Source organism: Oreochromis niloticus, unplaced genomic scaffold, assembly GCF_001858045.2.
Source record: "Oreochromis niloticus isolate F11D_XX unplaced genomic scaffold, O_niloticus_UMD_NMBU tig00002136_pilon, whole genome shotgun sequence".
In the NCBI taxonomy this organism is placed as follows: Eukaryota; Metazoa; Chordata; class Actinopteri; order Cichliformes; family Cichlidae; genus Oreochromis; species Oreochromis niloticus.
The window spans coordinates 153,732-167,268 of record NW_020327578.1 but is presented as its reverse complement, the minus strand read 5'-3'; the positions used below and the strand labels follow the sequence as shown (position 1 = coordinate 167,268).

The following is a 13,537-nucleotide window of genomic DNA, read 5'->3' as shown; positions in this document are numbered from 1 at the left end:
AGCATTGTAATCGCTAGTTTAAAGGCTGTAGGTTGCAGCCATTGCTCTAACACTGTATAAATGTAACAGGCCCCAGTGCTGGTTCTAACAGTCTGAGCTGCTTCCAGCTTTATTTGTGAAGAGCACAGCAGCTTACAAAACACGTAGCTAGCTCGTACATATTTTCATAAGCTAAGATGACCTTAAAATAACGGGGCTACGTGCGGTGATGCTAGCGTTAGCCACGTTAGCACGTTACCTTCAACAGGTGGTCAGACTGCGAAAACAGGCACTTAGTCAGAGGTTGGGCTCTCCGTTTCGCTCCAGGGTCCCTTCATTCTTCACATATCCGTGTCGAGCCGAGTGTAAATCCCGAGGCTGAACGGCCTTTGTACAAGCACACACCCAATCAGAGAGCTCCTTACATCCCACGGTGTGGCTAATTTGAATAGCAGCAGGATTTTTAAAATGAAGTTGTTAATCCAACTGCTAATCCACATGTTAATCCCTGAGCGAACAGGAAAGGGAAGTGGATTTTGAAATGCAGTTTATTAAAGTGCAATTCGAAAATGGTTTTTGAAATGAAGTTTATTAAAGTGCAATTCGAAAATCGTTTTTGAAATGCAGTTTATTAAAGTGCAATTCGAAAAAGGTTCTTGAAATGAAGTTTATTAAAGTGGAATTCAAAAAAGGTTTTTGAAATGCAGTTTATTAAAGTGCAATTCGAAAAAGGTTTTTGAAATGCAGTTTATTAAAGTGGAATTCAATAAAGGTTTTTGAAATGCAGTTTATTAAAGTGCAATTCGAAAATGTTTTTTGAAATGCAGTTTATTAAAGTGGAATTCGAAAAAGGTTTTTTAAAGTTTTACTTTTCCAACTTTGTTTTATTGATTTCAACAATGACATACAAAGTTAGCGACAGCAAAGTCAATCTTGATTTCAGAACAGTGTATGTCCATTATACCCTCCAACCCGAATTCTCCCCCTACCAGGTCCACACTAGACAAGACACCGCAGAGAACCAGTCTCTGCCCACACAAAAACACCAAAAAAACAAAAACAACAACAAAAAACCAAAAACAAAAAAACATCTCAAGACCCATACACATAACAAGCATAACCCCCAAAAAACAACAACCCCCCCGCAAAAAACAAACAAACAAAACAAAAACAGAGAAGGGACCAAACGAAACAAAAGGGAAAACAAATATAGATAGATAGATAGATAGATAGATAGATAGATTAAATTAAAAAAAGAAAAAAGAAAATATAAAAATAAAAACTTTATAATGTAGCTTCGCTCAGTTCACTTCAGACTCAGGAAGTAAAGTGATGGTGTCCACCAGCAAGAGAAATGATTTCCAGATTTTGTTAAATGCCCTAATAGAACCTTTTAGATAGAATCTAAGTTTTTCCAACTTTAAGTTAAAGAGTACATCTCTCACCCAATGATCATGAGTTGGGGGGTGGGGAAGCTTCCACTTCAACAGAATAAGCCTCCGAGCTAGTAAAGTGGTAAAGGCTAGGGCCTGTTTGAGGGGCCAGATGAGTTCAAGTCGGGAGGAATGGCAAAAAACAGCGCACTCGAGGCAGCAGCTCCCCCGGCCCCCTCGCTCAGTCGCTTAGTGTCTGAGCTTGGATCATAAATCACAGCAAAAAATCCTGGCACAACTTCACCTGCTTCCAAGGTGCATGGAGAAGATGAAAGAATTAAAAAAGCAGGAACTCCAGCAACACTTGGGAAATGAAGAACAGCTTTAATAATTGACCAACACGTTTCGGCTTGTGGCCTTCATCAGGGTCATGAGCTCGGATCATACCAATATTAGGGGGGATTTACGCGCAGTCATACATTCCCACAGTGTGCCACTATGTGCTTCGAATATTGTGTGTAGTTTTTATTTTATACAGTTGTCAGTCAGGCATCTAACTATGAAAAAATTACACTCCAAAAGACCCCGGGCTTCTGAAAAAACAACCCGGGCTTAAGTCCAGTAAGCCACCCCCCCGCTCTGCCACTGGTCTGCAGGATGATATCCAGATTTGTTTCTGGAGGCCGATTGGGAAAGTGAGGGAACTGCGTTTTTACAAAATCTCTAGCCTGAAGATAACGAAAAAAGTTGGAATTAGGCAGGTCGTATTTAGAGGATTAAGTTTTACTTCAGTGCAGTTCAGTAATCGATAGAGGGAATTTTATTTTAGTCACAGAGATCCTTAACAGGGAGGAGAAAAAGAGTTACACTGGATCACAACAGTAAATTCTAAGTAAACAATATGTATTTAATTTTAAGAGAGAGTTAGCTGTGTGCACTACTAAAAAAAGGCTGTTCTAATTCTCAGCATCGCTCCTCTCTTTCCCTGAGTCCTTAGCAATTCTCCCTCTCACGATGACGTTTTCCTCGAGGCCAAGGAAAGAGTTTAGGGAAAGCAGTAGTGATGCGCGAATCATGAACGAATCGTTCAGTACTCGAGAATCACTTTACTGACTCCTGAATCATGATTCACCAGCCCAACTGACTCACTGACTCATCTCTGTTGCTGTTAGCAGCAATATATCTAGCTTATAATTAAAATTGTGGAGAAAAACACAACATCCAGTATCTTAACAAAAAAATTTCTGCTCTGAACTGGAAGAAAAAACCCTGAGTAGATGCTCACATCAAGACAATAGCTCCTCGGTTCACAGTAGCATCGCTCTGCTAACATGCTAACAGCATATTTGAGCTACTCACCCCCTCCCTCCTGTGCTGAATCATAAACGTAAGCGAATCACTCAGGACCATTGACTGTAGAAAACATGGACGACGCCACAGCTCCCCAAAAATGAAGCCAAAACGTCTCTATCGCCCCCTGGTGTCTGGCTGCAGTATAGGTCATAAACCCCGCCTCCTCCATGTTAGCGGATGAGACTGGGGTCAGACTAAAATAAATTTATTCTCCTTAGATAATTTTTTTCCAAAGATTCTTTCTTTTGTTATCAATAGTTCTCATCATGCTAATTGATGTCCAAGGGGTCTCCTTTCCCATAAGTTTGATTCTAATTTCTACCGCGGTGATGTTAAATTGGGGTGAAACGTCATCATAGCAGCTTTGACTGGCAGCTGCAGTCACGGAGAAACTTATGTATCTCTGTTTGGGAATAGCAGATAGAGCGTAGGCTCTGAGAGGAGGGCCAGCGTTTACGCTACGAAAACACGACCGAGTGTTTTAACCTGACAGTCTGATTTGTTCTTCAGTAAACTGGACTACCTGACAGAAAGACCCAAGGCCCCGCTGCACTTTTTCGGTAAGTTAAACGTGTTTGTAAGCTAATCCGTAACTACCGTCCTTAGCTTCTGTCAGGTTTTGTGTGGAGGCGAGGAAGAAGGAACCCAAACGCAGGACTCGCAGGTAGGTGAAGACACATGGACCAAGGTTAACACAATAAAACAGGAAGCGAAACAGGCAGAAGATAAACAGTGAACATGAACCGAAAATACTGGGTCAACGACCCAGAAACCCTGACAACTAGCTCCTGAGACCTCGCTAGCTAAGATGAGCACTCGGCTGTCAGGGTTCGTTTAGCTAATTTGTGCAGGTGAATGAATTTACTAAAGAAATCAAGAGAAACATTCCGGGCTAATCAGTCACTAATTACTGTTACTGTACTTTTATTACAAGTATTAAGTATTCAGCAGAGCTGATTATTAAATATCTTATTAAACAGCAGCAAGAGAGGAACTTAAGATCCTGAGTGTGTGAGGACAGAAGAATCAGCTTTATTTCAATTTTGAGGGATAAAATTTATATTTGAGTTTGTGATGGTTCTGTTCTCTTTGTGATTACAGGGGCTGCCCTCAGATTCGGACCTCAGCACCACCCAGTGACAGCAGACAGATCATCCAACATGTTCACATGTTAACTGCAAAATGAGCTGATGAAAACAGTACAAAGGTTAAAGTACCACATGTGCTGTAGTGAAAGCTGCAGCTTTATTGATAAAGTTAAAGACAAAAAAACAAAAAGATTAATCACTCATGTAACAGTGTCATTATATATCAGCATTAACAGGACCTTTGGTGTTTCACAAAGCTGCTGATCTCAGACCTGCACAGCTTCCGTTTTAAACACTTGATGTACTCAGCTGCATGAAGAGCATATGAGATTTTCTCTGACACAATTAAATAAAACCTGATGAAGGTCAAAGGTCGTCACTTGTATGTTGAACTACAAACTTGTGATCTGGAATTCTTTCACAGTTTTTTGCAGATAGTGTGTTATTTACCATAAAGTGATTCAGAGTTATTCATCCCAGAGTAACCAGAGAGGATCATATATTTTTAAATATATAACTTTCTACAGGACTGAATATAATATCTTTATGTAAAAGTCTGGAGCCTCTGGGGAGTATCCGAGTATTTATAAAATTACACAAACCAAAGGTCTCATCACAGTGTTCATGAAATGCTGGGTTTATCCATCTCCTGGATCGGGCCTATGGAGGAGTGCTGAAGATTTCCCTGTGAGGGAGCTGCTGGTGAAGATCATGAGTCCTGCTTGATCTATGCGATGAGCTTCAGTCTTCCTGGTGTTTCTTAAATGAAGCCTCTTTCAGTGGGTCAACAGAACATCTGGCACAGGACAGCTGTGATGAAAGAAAAGGAAGAAGTTTCTCCAAACCTCTGGACCCAGGAAACCCAGCTTGGTCCTGATGGTCTCCCTCACTAGTTTCTCTCCAGGGTGAATGTAGCTGTGGATATAATATGGACTCTATTATAAAATGAAAAGAATAAATTAGACTACACTGAAACGTTCTGCTGATGTTTTTAAAGTCTCCGTGTTACCAGGCTGTAGAGGGCTCTGAAGATTTAAACAGTTTTAGATCCATTACACTCACAGTCTTCTGTTAAAATCTCAAAGGACAGCATGATATTTTTTGATATTAACAGTAACTCTGGGCCTCTGTGGAGTGTGCAGATGATCTCATCGCTGTCTAAAAATGGATAAAAACAAACATAAGAAGTGCTGAATCCTTCAATAACACAGACTATTAGAGTAGCAGGTGTGTAGCATTGCTAACTAGCTAGCAACAAGCCTCCAACACAGCGCATATGCTAGCGGCTAATCTAGCAAACGAATTAACAACAGAGTGATTTTAGAACTATAAGATGATAAGCTGTGTGTTTTTTTCTATAACAGTGAAATGGTTGTATTGACCTTAATTAACCGAGTCGTCAGTCGCGGTAAACCAGCAAAAAAACTCGAGCAGCCGGGCTACGCAAAAAGTGTAGGGGGGCGTGTTCGCGGTCATGTCCAGCGGGTGTGTGGGCGGGAGCGTTACACACTCGCTCCACCTCAAGTCACTACTGTACGGAAGAGGATTAGGGCCACAGGAAAGAAAAAAAAAAGAATTCTGACTTTAATCTCAGAATTCTGACTTTAATCTTGGAATTCTGACTTTTTTCTCAGAATTCTGAGATTAAAGTCAGAATTCTGACTTTTTTCTCTGAATTCTGACTTTAATCTCAGAATTCTGACTTTTTTCTCAGAATTCTGACTTTAATCTCAGAATTTTGAGGTGGGCACCTGCAGGCACCCATCTTCAGTGACAGGGATGTGTCCAGGTGTGCAGGTGGAGACCTAATTCACTAAACATGGTGGATATAAGTGATTTTTTGCGTGGCCGAGGGGTCCCCGAAGATGCTATTTTATTAATGGAAGAGCAGAAGGTGAGTAAAAAAAGAGAGATACTTTGGTGTCTCTTATTTTTACAGGAAAACAGTTACGGTACAGTTACGGTTAGCTGTTAGCATGCTTGTTAGTTTATAATGTTATATAGGAATGAACGTGTTTCACGATGTTACAGTATACTCGGTGAATTGACGTTTTAACTGTTGCAGGATCATCCCAGATGGGTTCGTTGCATTTTATTTTATTGTTCTACTATTTCATAGTTTTTCAAGGCAGTTAAGCGGAGCTGTGTTACAGATTCTAGCCGCCTGCCAATAACACTGGTATATTTGATATTGGCAGTAAGTTACACTTAGTACAGCGGAGGAGAGAAACTGTAATGAATGTTTATGCGGATATTTCACTCAGAAAAATGGGTGGCGTTCATACACAGCCACCGACACAGCCCCGGTTGTTGTTCTGACGGTGGCCGACTGACGATCCCCTCACAACATGCTAACACAAACTAATGTTGTGCATGTAACTGTGTATAAGTTAGTGGTACAGCGTCGGAAGAAATGAGCAAACTGTTAACTGTTTATAATGTCAGAATGACGTCATCGTTCTCCTGCACTGTGTAATGTATGTCAGCTCAAGAAGGAAATCATATCTTATACTCTGAGCTGCCCAGTGCACTTAACGCCTGCGTGTGGAAATGGTAGGCTGCACTACAGTTCACTACCGGTAAAAAATAAATTCAATACAGTATTTGGGTTTTTTTTTTTTTATAGAACAATAAAATAAAAAGTGCTGGCTGAGGAGCGCTGCCGTGTTGAACTTTGACCTCGGAGTGATGTGACGTTTGTTTGAACAACCAATAGAAGTGCAGAAAGTCGCAAATCAGGCATATTGTTCGCATAAACACAAAAATAAATAAATAACGAAAAATCCCGATGTTGTGCCAAAGAGTGATTTGTAATGTTACTTTGTGCCGCTAAAGCTGGCCCTCCCTACCAGTTTGTTAAGTTTCCCCCTGTCCCTCTCTGCCATTCCACCACTCCAGCAGACCACAACATAAAAGACAGCAGATGCCACCACAGTGTCATAGAACATCCTTAGAAGACGTACTACCTACATCATAACCAATCAAGTCCTGCCTTTTTTTAAATACAGATTAGGATTTACTATTTACTGAAAGGCTATGCATTAGTTTTCTCTTTCATTATTGTGTTTCGCCCTGCATAAAATAGATAGCTTTCCTGATAACTACAGTCAGTACTCTCCTGCTGCCATTAGTGGTGACCTAAGAGGCTTAACCATAATATTGCTTTGCAGTGTAAATGTTGCAGAAAATGACTGTCTTTTCTTTCTTCTTGTGTGCAGATTGACTGTGACGTCATAGCACTGATGGATGACGCAACTTTGGCAAACTACATTCCCTCGTACGGAGACCGAATTGCCCTCTTCAATTTCTGCAAAAGCAAGCAACCACTGTCAAAAAGAAAACTAGGACTTCTGCAAAAACTTCGTGAGAAAATGAAAACCAGAAAAGAAAGTCCAAAGGAGAACACTTCACATACAGATGCAAGAATAAGACAGACAAAGAAGCAAAAAGCAACACGAAATGTTGAGATAGGATAGTGATGGAAAAGTAGCCAAACAGGTGAGAGCGAAGCAGGGAGGTGGCACTAGAAAAATTCAAATGGCCACTGATGCTGGATTAAAAGATATTCTTCAAGAAGGAAAGAAACTTTTTTTTCCTAATGGCATATCTCCTAAGGGATGTGAAACAGATTTTGAGTTTGAGGTTTGGGACTTTAAACAGAACCACCTTACTGATGATACCTGCCAGTCTATTGGCAATATGTATGAGGCAGCGAAACTGACAATGTTAAGCTTCTACATTGCAACAAAACCAAAAGATCCTGAAGAAGATGCCAGCGAGACATCTGAAGTGGTGTTTGTCTCAGAAAGCAGTGGCAGTGATATTAATCCATTGCAAGTGGGGGAAGTCAGGGGTAATTTTGATGAAGTCATCACTGGTTCAGAAATTTCAGATGATCCAGAAATAACTTTTGGGCCAATTTTTGATGCTGAAGAAGATACAGAAGACACATTAGTCTATGAGGGTTTTCTTGTACCCCTCAGTCCACCTAATTCAGAGAACATAATAACAATCACCATACGTCATACTGACACTTTACGTGACATGATTACTGCTTTCTCTGATGCAGAGATTTTGAGAAAAACACTGAATGTGAAGCGCATACTTCCAGACAACACAGAAGAACCAGGCACTGGATCAGGAATACTAAGAGATGTACTCACATGCTTCTGGCATGAATTTTATGAGCGATGCACCCTAGGTGCAACAGTTAAAGTGCCATTCATTCGCCATGATTTTCCTGCTGAAAAATGGAAGGCAGTTGGGCGAATACTCTTGAAAGGTTATGAAGAATGTCAGTATTTTCCAAATAAACTTGCAATCCCTTTTCTGGAGCAAGTGCTTTTCAATGGTGTTTACAGTGATCTTAAAGCACACTTTCTACAGTTTGTCAGCAGCCAAGAATGTGATGTTTTGATGGAAGCAGTAAAAAATTTCTCTGCAGTTGACTTGAATGATCTTATGGAAGTTCTTGACAGCTATGGCTGTAGAAAAAGAATCACTGCTGAGACTCTTCCTACAATCCTTGATGAAATAGCACACAAAGAACTTGTCCAAAAACCAATGTTTGTTATTGACTGCTGGAGGGAGATCATCAACCCTCATATCTCCCTCAGTCCGGAGGCACTGACCAAGTTATTCTCTGAACTACAACCAACTTCAAAAAAAGTGTGCCAGCTCCTGAAATTTGCTGTGGATTTGACTCCACAACAAAAAGAAGTGAAAAATCATCTCAAAAGATTCATCAGAGAGTTGGATAACATTAAACTTCAGAAATTTATGCGTTTCTGCACCGGATCTGACCTTATAGTAACAAACAGTATTTATGTGGAATTTCAAGATATGACAGAGTTTACAAGAAGACCAGTCGGACACACGTGTGGGAATGTTCTGCAGCTAGCTAACAGCTATGAAAACTTCCCAGATTTCCGTTCTGAATTTAATGCAGTTCTTGAAAGTAATGTCTGGGTGATGGACATTGTTTAGACTCTCACAGCAATTCGCTACATTTGAACTGCTCATTCACACTAGAGCATAACTGTAAAGAGATGTTAGGAATATGTATTTTTATGTATTTTGAACTTATACAGTATACTTTTTTTAATTAGAGAGAAGTTTCCCGTCTCTGTTAGAAGTCCAGTTTTGGCTAATATGTCAGTTTCTTTTATCATTTTGAGTTTTACATGATACAGTCACAAAACAAAACAAACAGGTACACTGTTTACTACCATATCCAGAGCTGTCTTCACCAAATCCAAGCTTTACAGCTGTAATACAGAAACCTTCAGCAAAAGCATGAAGAAAGAATACTAAAGATCTATAAACTATAATTAAACTGCTCTTAAAATTTCTTTAATGCACCATGTGTGGTGTGAGAATTCAGCACAGTCAAATACTTTTTTAAGTAATTAGTAGTAAGACTAATTCATTCAGATGGTATTTTCTTGTTTTCCTGTTATTCATCCATCAAACTGATTCAAGCTGCTTAAAGGATTCAGTCTGTTTTGAAGACAGTTATTGATTACTAAGATCATAAATAAACACTGTACAGTTCAGTGCAGTGGTCAAGTGCTGTGATTATTCAGGCATCCTTTTGTAATGCCAAATTGTCATGTTCTCAGATAAAGTATTAATCTTAACACCTGAAAAAATGTCTTTTTACTGCCAGAAATTATGCATTTTTATTTGTATGCATGTATGTTCTCAACCATTCACACTTGTTTTTATGTGATACCACAATAGCCAGTGTTCATGATCTTTACAGTAAGTCACTGATGTATACTGATGCGTAACAAGACTGTATGAGATCTGTAAGTTTGTTTTAAAAGTTGAGTCATTCTTGTTACAGGGCAGCTTATATGGTTATGAGTTTTAGCCATGTTATTGGCATTGGCAAGAACAGGTTTCTTGTAAACTTTTTCCAATAAAATGTTACTGTACACAGTACATTTGTATTGTTGTTTTGAATATGTTCATCAAGCTCCTTATCTATTTGAACATGCCAGATTTCAAGAGACTGCCACACATGAGCTCAGTAACATGGAAGAATACCATTTATTTTTAATTTCAAACATTTCATAAAGATACACAAATATAAATGTAAAACATGTTGCACTTAATGGGACAATAACTTGGTTCCACTTGCAGGAACTGTTTTGTTGCATTGTTGCTGGGATACTACAAATAAAAGTCAAAATATTTTTGGTATGTTTCTTATAATTTTAGGATTCATATCATAAAGGAGCCTTGTATACGACACCTCACACTGCATCAGTATAGCAATGACTCATGGTCATTTTACATGAAAACCAGCTAAAATATCTTACAACTAACAGAAGTGAAATAAAATAATAATTAGGTGATGGATCTTCATATGTGTAAATGATTATAATAGCTTTGCTTTAATATAATTGCACTAAAAGCTCCCCAAAAGGCATAACGACTTGAAATATTAACAATGATACGTTTATAGAAACGTTCTGTTGTCAAGACCTAGAAATGTTAATGCTACTATGGTTTGCTGAAACATACCACAGATAACCTGGGCACCTAGCATATCACATGCTGGCGCCTGGGCTTCCAGCCATGAATATTAAGAATAAAGGTTGATACAGAAAACAATGAACAGTGAGCTGGTCAGTTTATATTTTATATACTATGCACATATCTGGCAACAAAACACAGAAATTTATATTGCAATTGACTGGTAGGCAGATTTACAACACTTATGATTCAATCAAAAATATAACATTTGTAAATGCAGTTTAATGTATGGCCTTTTAAAAGGATTAACATGTGTTTCATAACTGATTGATAATATCACAATGTTCAGCTTTTTCAAGCAATATATAACCAGTTCTGTTTATTGGTAGTGTGAATGTAGAAATAAATCTTACTTGGGGGGGGAAAAGATACCAACCAAACTGTATTTATTACTATGATCAACATAAAATGATACTAGTTGGTGTCGATCTCCTATCAGCACTCTGAATTTACATTACAGCAGTAATAAACAGCAATATTCTGACAGAATGACCTGAAAAATGGCATGTTCGGTCACACCTAAAAGATGTCTTTCATTTAATGCAGTGCTGAAATACCTGCATAAAAGGTACTTGTAAGACATGGCACCTACTATCAAATCACGTTATCAAGATAAAGAGAAATATTTTGTATTTATTTGTACATTTACACACTGAAGTTTCTTAAATACTTTGCAGTATTTCTTCTCTTAACCTAATATACAGATCTGCAGCACCAAGTGGATCTCCTGGGGCATCCCATTCATTTTCTACCATAAGCAGACAACACAGTTCAAAGACTGTTTCATCACAGGGGTATTGACCTTTTGGGCTACACTCTTCCATACACAAAGTGATATCCTCCATAGAAATAGGTTTCAGTCTGTCCTCAGCACTGTGCAGCTCTGGAAATGAGTACATTACTACTGGTCGACCCGATGCTGCACTACCACTTGGCCGGATTTTGTGCGAGTTCCATGTGTTCACAACTTCATCAAGTTCATCCTACATGAAAAACAGCACAATATAAGTGTATGAAACAGACCATGTACCAGTAGATTTAGCCAAAGTTGAGGCTTATTAACTCATTAATCAACAGACATAGAAAGTGACCTCTAATTAATGTAAAACCAAGCAGCAAAAACAAAATAGCACTGTCACTAAAAAGCACATGGACACAGAATGGTGCTACATGATTCTACTGTTGAATAGATAGCCCAACACTTTATACTCAGTGTGCAATGACTCTACAATATATTTTCAATAGAGAATTTACCAAATGATAAGATTGCTTTCTGAAACCGTGCCCAAAGGACCGCTAGGTAACAGACTCCATAGTAATTAAAACCATGTGGCAATAAAAAAATTTAATGCTCAATGCACCTGTACTGAGAAAGGGGCAGTTAGTTCCACTGATAACATGAGTACAATTCCATCAAAGTATTAAAATGGAATCCCAAAAAGTTGATTCTGTTCATGTGGATGTATTGTTTTCAGTGTGAGAAATGTTTTGTCAAAAATCATTCCTTACCTGGCTGATTGAGCATGCATCAAGACATATTAAAATGGAAATAAAATTCATATTTTATTTAAAGAAAAAAATGTTCTAAGCATATTTATATTTTCTATTTTTGCAGCTAAGACATTACATAGCATGAGCACATGCTTTTATCTGAATTAGATTGAGAAAGCAGAACTGGATAAGACTTTTGTCCAAAAAATCCCCTGTGAAGTGGCCATCATCCTGAAAACTTTGAAATAAGTTCATCCAAAATTGTGCACTCTGTTTGCGTAGGGTAGCCCAGCATCCTTCTATACGTTGGCTGGCTGTACTTCTTCCGTAAAGGAAACTTTTCTCACCTGCAAAACTGTCTGTGTGGTTTCTCCATAAAAACATCTGCATTTGTTCGACACAACCATTTTCTGTGCCTCGGTCAGCACGTAACCTCTCTGGACATCCATTGATGCATGAAACTGTTTTCAGAAAATAACTTGCAATCAATTTAGGGTCATTGTTTGTGGTATAAGCCTCCATCCATACAACATAGCGGCTAAAACCATCTATGCAGCCACTGATAGCAATACCATATGGTTTCAACTTGTCATAGCCATCCATGTGCCAGAGAGCATTTGGCCCTCTGCAGCTGCACTGACGTCTTCTCAACCGTCGAGCTCGTCTCAGTTCCACACCTTGAGGGTCTACCAATTTGATTATGCATCTTACAGTGTCTTGTGACACCACAAATCCATGTTGAATTGCACGAAGATGTAGCCAACGATAACCTTGCATCTGTCCATTTGTCATGATCTCTTGTTGGACAAAGGCTAGCACTTCCTCCAAGTTTGATTGATTCTTCCTTCTAAAGAGCCCAAGTCTTTTACAAATTCTCTTTAGAGTTCGAACACTTATAATTGTCTGATGACTATGTGCTAAAATTGAAAGTATTTCTTTGTTACTGAAGGAAAGTCTGAAATACAGTCTTATAAAGTCATCCAAATCTGACATGTCAGCGACTGTTTCTCTCAATTCGAGAGGTGAAGTTTTTGCAGAAGTCCTAGTTTTCTTTTTGACAGTGGTTGCTTGCTTTTGCAGAAATTGAAGTTGAAATTTAATCTCTGACTTTTTTTGGATAATTAAAGTCAGTCATATATCCACAAACACAACGAGCTGAAAGTCAGTGATGCTGCTCGGTTTGCAGTCCTGAATATGACGGCACAAGCAGGATTCACTGCACTGTTAATGTTAGCTATGTTATATTGCTGCCTCTGTTCGGTGGTGTCGAGCCAAACGGACTTTAACGTGTGTTTGAACGAGCTGACGGTTCACTCGTTAAGCTGAAAGAAAGATGCTTTAATCACAGGAGTCACACATGTGTCCACTGTACCATCTGGAACTCTTCTTGTTTAGCACTCGTAATAACACAAACACTAAATCCTCCTTCTCTTGTGCTGTTTTGTAGCAGTGTATACACCTGAGACTGTCACCTGTCTGTCTGTCCTGCACTCTCTCTCTGTTTCTTTCTCTCTGATTGTGGAATAAAAGTATGAACATGTATTTATAAGTTACACTTGTGTTTGAATCCTGCAGCTTATCACACATTTGATTTCCATGTGTGACAACTGCAAGTGTCCAGAGTGAGGACAGACTGAGGGACCCACTGCTGCACATCATCTGTGAGGCTTTGCACCCCTGATGATCCACCAGGACACGCTCAGCAGTGTG

At 39.0% G+C, this 13,537-nt stretch overlaps 1 protein-coding gene across 1 annotated transcript; it reads left to right on the top strand.

Annotated features, from left to right (window-relative positions):
• Window positions 1–5,533: 5,533 nt before the first annotated feature.
• Window positions 5,534–10,144, top strand: LOC109199728 (uncharacterized). The gene is made up of 2 exons (XM_019355044.2): window positions 5,534–5,687; window positions 7,012–10,144. Exon 2 carries the CDS (start codon window positions 7,331–7,333, stop codon window positions 8,777–8,779), a length of 1,449 nt encoding a protein of 482 aa, XP_019210589.1. The 5' UTR covers window positions 5,534–5,687; window positions 7,012–7,330; the 3' UTR covers window positions 8,780–10,144.
• Window positions 10,145–13,537: the final 3,393 nt, after the last annotated feature.

Excerpts from the sequence above, each read along its gene's own strand:
- LOC109199728 (XM_019355044.2), top strand. The coding sequence starts at position 7,331 with ATGGCCACTGATGCTGGATTAAAAGATATTCTTCAAGAAGGAAAGAAA.